The 7,206-nt window shown below is 30.5% G+C and overlaps 1 protein-coding gene across 3 annotated transcripts in view; it reads right to left on the bottom strand.

The window, feature by feature from the left end:
- Positions 1-7,206, bottom strand: part of LOC106463679 (alpha-ketoglutarate-dependent taurine dioxygenase-like) — a 55,459-nt gene that overhangs the window by 7,900 nt on the left and 40,353 nt on the right. The window contains exons 5-6 of one of the 3 annotated variants that reach the window (XR_002611535.1): positions 3,954-4,109; positions 3,477-3,712 (exon numbers count right to left, since the gene is read on the bottom strand). Coding sequence is in view for 2 of the 3 variants with exons in the window: in XM_022391256.1 (XP_022246964.1) it covers positions 3,554-3,712; positions 3,954-4,109 (315 nt within the window). In the remaining variant the exon portion in view is untranslated. Of the gene's footprint in view, positions 1-1,561; positions 3,713-3,953; positions 4,110-7,206 lie in introns of those variants that run through there. The other 2 variants (XM_022391256.1, XM_013923736.2) reach the window with 2 other exon arrangements.

Here is a 7,206-nt window from a genome sequence, read left to right as displayed (position 1 = left end):
AGACATCGGTCTTAGTTTAACAAAATCTGCCTACAAGAAAATCTGTCACCAAAGTACATAAACATATATTATAAAGTTACTGATTTTTACTGTATAATCAAACAAAGAGGGCAGATATAAATAAGTGTATTAAATTTTGGGGTATAATTAAAATTGTTAGATAGACATTTGGCACAATTTTTCTATTTATTTGGTATTATTCTATTAAATATTCTGTCTACTATAATAATATAAGCTTTAATTTGGCATACATTTAGTAGGATTAAAAGTTCATTGTACATAATAAAAACTGTTTTTTTAATAATGTATTTCTACTAAAGATTTCACTATTTCTATTTTCCTCTACTCTAACATTATACTTGATTCCTGAGTTTTTATACACATCATTAAAGAATAATGAAAAGAAAGACTGAAAGACATATAAAGCCAAATGAGTAATACCAGTCTTTCCTTTGTAGTATTGACCAAGAACTTCTAAATTACTTTATTTTGTTATTTTCACAGTTTTAACTTTAGCATTTGTCACATCCGTTTTCTCTTTTGTCCTTACTTTGCTTACTGTGGCAGTAACCTGTAAACAATAAATAGTAGTAACAGCCATTAGTCTGTACTGTAAACAACTTGTTTACACAACAGTGCTTGCAGTTGATTTATCCACTAACACAGAAATGCACTTTGAAAGTGTGAGAACATACAGTAACCAATTGGTTTACTGTAATATATACATCATCAGTTTTTGTTTGTCAAAGCAAGAGAGAATTAATAAATCAATCTATTTATGAGTACCATTATCTGAAAAAGTTATTAACTGCAAGTAAGCAGTCATTACGAATAATACTCATAGAATTTCTGTTCAACAGTTTTAGTATATTGATGATAATCAAAATCCAGAGTAGCCATTTGTGTCTCAACAAATCATGTACTGTTTCTAAAACCTATGATACACAACATATAATATATGTAATACACAACTGTAATGACTTCCAAGTAAGAAAAGGCTAAAAAATTACAAAGAAAAATATTTTCTACACAAAGAAAAACTTCAAGTAGTTACAAATACATAACTTTCATCTGATGATGAAGGGCTTGAAACTAAAGAACTTAATGCTTCTGTTTCAATGCTTATGAGAGAAGCTGTCTACAGAAATAATTGGCTGAGAAATCCTGAACTAGCTCTTCTTGATTCTGTCTTAGGGGCAGATCATGAAGCAGCTGATCAGCAAACACAGTCAAATGAGGCTGTTGGTGAAAATTCCAGGCCAATACACAAGGGAAATACACAAGCAGGAGGCAGAGCTCAGAAGAAAACAAGGGGAAGAAGCTTAACCCATAGAATAGCCTTACAGATGAGGCATCTCATCTGCAAAGACTCATGGACTTGGGTGAAAGTCATTAAAGAGAAGCAACCTCAAATAACACCCTTTGTTAGAGATGAGCTTGTGTTACCCTTGAGCTGACCAGGTAATTAGTATTCTTGAATTTTTTTTTAACTTTTCTTTTTAATTGAAATGTTTCAAATAACTGTAAATCAAACATACACAACTGATAAATGGTACAGAAGAATAAATCACCAAGTTAAAAAAAACTATAAAATGGACAGATTTCACTGTTTAGGATATTTTAGCTTACTTAGATGTAACTATAGGAATCAGTTGTAACTATAATCCTTCTATTTCAGACTACTTTCTTATGTATCATATTTTCTTTATTCCTTGAATTTCTAAGGTTTCCTCTCGGGATACATTTTTGGCTATATATAAAACAACCTAAAAATCAATAATAATGCTAATGCTCTTACTACAACTAATTATAAGCATAATTATTTTTTATTCAAAATTAGACCTGTTCTAGACCTTTTTTTGAAACGCTCTGTAATAAACAAATACAATATACTAGGACTTTTGATTATTTCTGGACAAACTTTATATTTTCCCTCAATTAATTCAGATATTAATGGCTGTTGGAATGTATGCTTATGGAACATCAGCATAAGCTATTTCCCAAGAGAACTCACTGCTAAACAACTACAGAAGGGTAACGAAATGTCATTCTGTCACTATAGCAACTGTGAAAGGAAGAGGCTATAATTATCTATATATATATATATATATTACTATTTTCTCATAGATGCTTAAATTTTACTTATTTTTGATAAAAATATAACTACAAATTAAATCATTATATAGAAAAACAAAAATTGGTAATACCCATGATACTATCAAATAGGTTTGCTCTTCTGTGTAAATTAGAACACACATTTCTTTCAGCCTCATTTGGTATACCTAAACAAGTTTCACAATTTTGGATGTACAAAAAATAATTTATGCAGTTCTCAAATAAACATTTAAGTGCACAAAAATATATGCTACTAGAATAAAGTACTCAGAACTACTATAATTTAGCCAACTTTCTAAGTATGTTAAATATAGTTTTAAAATGTCCAAAACCACTTCGGAGTAGCAATTTGTTCTTGAAGGTACAAGAAACTCTAATGACTGAATATCAGAGCAGGAAAGTAAAGACAATGAGAGACTCCATTGTTAGAGAAGAATATGTATGCTTTTTCTATTGGTTATAAACATGTCCAACAGCCTTGGAAAGTTTGTTTTGTTTTTGAAGTTAAGCACAAAGCTACACAATGGACTATCTGTGCTCTGCCCACCACGGGTATCGAAACCCAGATTCTAGCGTTGTACGTCCGCAGACATACCGCTGTGCTACTGGGGGTGCCTTGGAAAGTTGCTTAGAGAGAGAGGTAGGTTTGACAAATTTATTGATATCTGAGCAAATGAAGAAGGTAAAAGATGTATGTTCTAGAATCTTGCCTTGTATTTATATATAACTTGGGTTTCTAACTGATTTGAAACTGCAGCAGTCTATTATTGAAGTTACAAAATCAGAGCTCAGACCTGTCACATGACACAAAAATTAAGAGGAAGAAATTTTTTACTTGAAATTAAGAAGTTAAAACATATACAACATAAAAATATAATTTTTGAACTATGCTTTTACAAACATTTGCTGGTGGCAAAAAATTAAAAAGTTTATTTCTAGCCCTAATATATAACTAGTCATTTAATTTCCAAGAAGTATTGCATTTTTACATTTAATTTTTTTTCAATATTTTAGATCTATGTGTGTGATGATAATTGATTTTCTGAAATGAAATAGAAACAAAAATACAGTAAAAGAAAAACCTGAAACACTGCTTGAACATGCTTGTTTTCACTTGATATTTTGGACAATCTATAAGAAAATGCTTATCAATTGATTATCATAGTGCGACTTTTCCAATAAATGCTGTGCTTTCACAACTTTCTTGAAATAATTTCATCATTGTTTACATCTAGTCTGGATATCTATACTAATATATAATGGTTATATTCTAAACACTAGAACTTGGTAAATTGTTGCCAGCTAGTCACAATAATTTAAAGAATTTGACCAATGCAAATGATATTTACTTGAAAGTCTACGAAACAAAGATCTTTCAATGGCAGGAGTTACAAGGTGATAGATTACTGCAGGTTCCATATGTACAGAGTAAAGCACCTTATTCCAGAGGATACTCTTTTGTTGGAACATGCTGGCCTTTGACTGTTGTTCTGTGCATTACTCTTAAGCCTACATCCGAAGGATGGTACTGAGTCTCAGGACTTGCTTCATGACCCACAGCTAGGTTGTCAGAAATTATGAAATCACCTGGTTCCCACTAGACACAGAGGATGTATATGAGATAGAGGAAAGAAAACAAAAACTAGTACAGCATCAACTACTGAATTATTAACCTAATGAGTTAAACACACAGCAATAACAAAAGCTTGGTTTCAAAACTATGTATTCAAAATGTTTCAATAATACTAATCCAAAATTATTACTTCTAATTTACAATGTATTTAAAGTAATTGTTAGTTTAAGAAAAATCTTAAAAAAATAAGCAATGCCGTGTTCACCTTATGAGAATATTGAATAGCTTTATTATCTTTCACAAATTCCTGGTGGATTTCTTCAAGAATCTCGATTGTTTCAGCATCAGTTGTCCGGAGTTGTTGGGGAGTTTCATAATCCCATAAGAATTCTTTTGTCATTCCCAAGTGAAAACACATAACCTAGATTAAAAGAGTTCTTTATTACACCAATGTTACTTCACCAGCCCATACAAAAAAAAACGTCTGCAAAGTTCAAACATAGTTAAAAGTAAATACATTTAAATAGCACTTGTGCAATACATGTTTCGGTGTTCTTACACCAACATCTTCAGGTTGTTTATACTTTAATTGTGTATAGTTAAAGTAGTTATGGATATGAAGTGCAATTCAACATCACAGTAACATTAATAATAATATTCATCACTTTATTCCTAAAAAGCACAAACTTGGATCACTGATGGCATTTTAATTACGACATCATGCAGACCACTTTTCAAATAGTATTTAAAATAAAAATCTTGTGCTGGCCTCAAAAGCCAAAGTCTTTGTTTCAACACTTTAAAACACACATCAGAGATGTAACCTTTATAACTTTAGAGGCTTGATGGTATGAGTTTAGCTGGATGGTTCATATGTTAATTTCCCTTTCAACCAATGAAATGAGCTGAAGCTGCAGTTTCACTATCCAAATTTCCTGATACTTAGCCTGAGTATGTCATGTAGCTCCAGTTGAGATCACAAAGACTGCAAATCTGTCTTCTAAAATGTGTACCAGCAATACTCTTATAGTGTCTTCTGAGTTTTATTACCAAAACTGCAACACTTACTAGTTATTAGCAATTTGCTAATTTTACAGCATTAATTTCAAGACCTGTATATATATCAACAAACTAAGTACTTTTAACATAACATACAAACAAAAGAAACCATCTGGTCCTTCCACGTTATCCCTTCACAGCTAAACCCATGAAAACATAAAAATTAAACCTACCCTTTAACTCTTGTTACATTGCTATTTTCGACTTTCACTAATGGCAACTCATTCCATAAGTTATTCAACCTGTTATAAAAATAAAATTGTCTTAACTGGAGCCTAACTCATTTCTGCCATACCATAAACTTGTGTCTTCTTATCCTAATGCTTTCAGAACACAGCATCTCAAAACAATTTTATAAGCTCTAATAAGATTGCCTCTTACCTTTCTTTTCTCTAGAGAAAAAAAATTAAGATATTTTAACCCATCCCAATAAGATAATTCCTCCATTAGTGGAATCAGCCTAGAATCCCTCTTCTAAGTCCTTTCCAACAAGTCAATATCCTTGTTTAGGTAAGAAAACCAAATCTGTACACATATTCCAAGTGAAGCCTAGCTAGTTATTTGTATACAGAAATATCTACTGTACTTCTTAAAATGTCTATAAATATATAATAAAACACTATTAGTTTATTACTGAAACAGCACATTGCCTTGATGCCTTGAGTGATTTTAATATTACTCTGCTAATATCTTTTTTTTTCCAGTAATGCAATTAAGTGGGTTCCCACCTATATTAAGTGTGCAATATAAATCATAACCAAAATGTATTACCATGCACTTACCTACTATAATTAAACATCATTTTCCAAATGCTTATTTAAACAATTTATCAACTGATACAAATCATTGTGCATTATCTCAAAATTCTCAATACAGCTACAGTCCTCCAGATTTAATATCATTAAAAACTTTATTAATCCACTAATTATGCCTCTATCAATGTCCTTAAGGAAAAAAGGAAAAATCAAAGGTCTAAGAACTGATCCTTGAAGAATACCACTAGTAATACAAGTCCAGTATTTCTGGACTTTTTTAATAACAACTTATTCAGTTACCCTTTAACTCTTTCAAGAAGGGTCACGAGTGAAAGGCCATGTCATCTCGTTTGTTGACTCGCATTCAAAATTTTATTGAATTATTATTTCATGAATTTATGTTAATAACTTTGGTATCAATCTGTAGATTATAATTCAAATTTTAGTACTATATATTACTCAATTTCTTAATTTAAAAGCAAATGTTAAGAAAAACAGATAAATATCGATGTTTGTGTGTCACGTGGTATGCTGAGGGCAGCATTGGTTCAAATTAGATGTTTGTGAAGTCAAAATACTAAGTCTATATTTTCATATGAATTAGAAACTCAAATTACAGATATTGACAAGTTAGAATATAAAATAAGAAGGTCTTATCTTTTCTATTTGCTAAGATATTGCTCAAGTAATAAATCAAACATAGTGGCACCCTGCTCACCTCCTTCCTTATAAACACTTATTTCTATATATGACATAAATAACCAATCAGAAGCTCAAAATGTCCCCTTAGTGGTTTTCTAAGCCTTTTTAACACACCTAGCATAATTTATTTCTTTTAAATCAAGATTTCAATGAGGTAGGTTGTGTCTTTAGGCTGCTCGAAATTTCATATTGTTTTAGAGTAAAATACATCTTAGTTACAAAGCTTGATAAATTATTGTTGAATTCTATGGTATTGATCTAGTAATTTATGATTTTTAGTTATTCAAATGTATATATAAAACCTATAAAAAATATTTTGTTTCATGTCCTCCACATGCAAAATTTTTAAAGGCTCAGCAACCTACTTGAAGCAGCAACCGAGTACAAAGGTCATAACTAGAAGAGATATTTGTTTGCTTTACTTCTTTATTTACTGTTCTATGTTTTAGGATAAATATGTTTAAGAACTTATTTCAAAATACCAATAATCTATATACATATATAATGTATAACTATTGAAATGTGACTGTATTTTAAAAATACTAGTCTACTAAAACACAGCCAAGACAAGTTACTTTGCACAGACCAAAGGTCAGTTTTATGTTATTTGATACAGTAACATGAGTGCATGCGAGCCACATCATTGTAACTTCTGTATTGTTAGCCAAGCACGATTGAAAGGTCAATATAATAAAAATAATATATAATGTTATAAAATTTAAGCTAGAATGAAAGAGGCATAATCTGTGTTTATTTCCTAATATTTTATGGTGGTTGCGAGATTAGTCAAATCTACCAAACCTGTACAGAGATTAATTACTGAATATAACAGATAAAATATAAAGTTTTTTCTTAAGAAACATTTGATAACTATCTCGACATTATAAAGATTTTGCATGTCAAATTTTTAATCTTAAGATTAATATTACTTTGTATGATGGATAGGCAACATGCAAAAAGAAAAAACAGAGATGAGAAAAACACTGCTTTATAAACCTTAAC

This window comes from Limulus polyphemus, unplaced genomic scaffold, assembly GCF_000517525.1.
Source record: "Limulus polyphemus unplaced genomic scaffold, Limulus_polyphemus-2.1.2 Scaffold1459, whole genome shotgun sequence".
In the NCBI taxonomy this organism is placed as follows: Eukaryota; Metazoa; Arthropoda; class Merostomata; order Xiphosura; family Limulidae; genus Limulus; species Limulus polyphemus.
The sequence above is the reverse complement of the archived record's forward strand: the minus strand, read 5'-3'. Positions and strand labels throughout refer to the sequence as shown.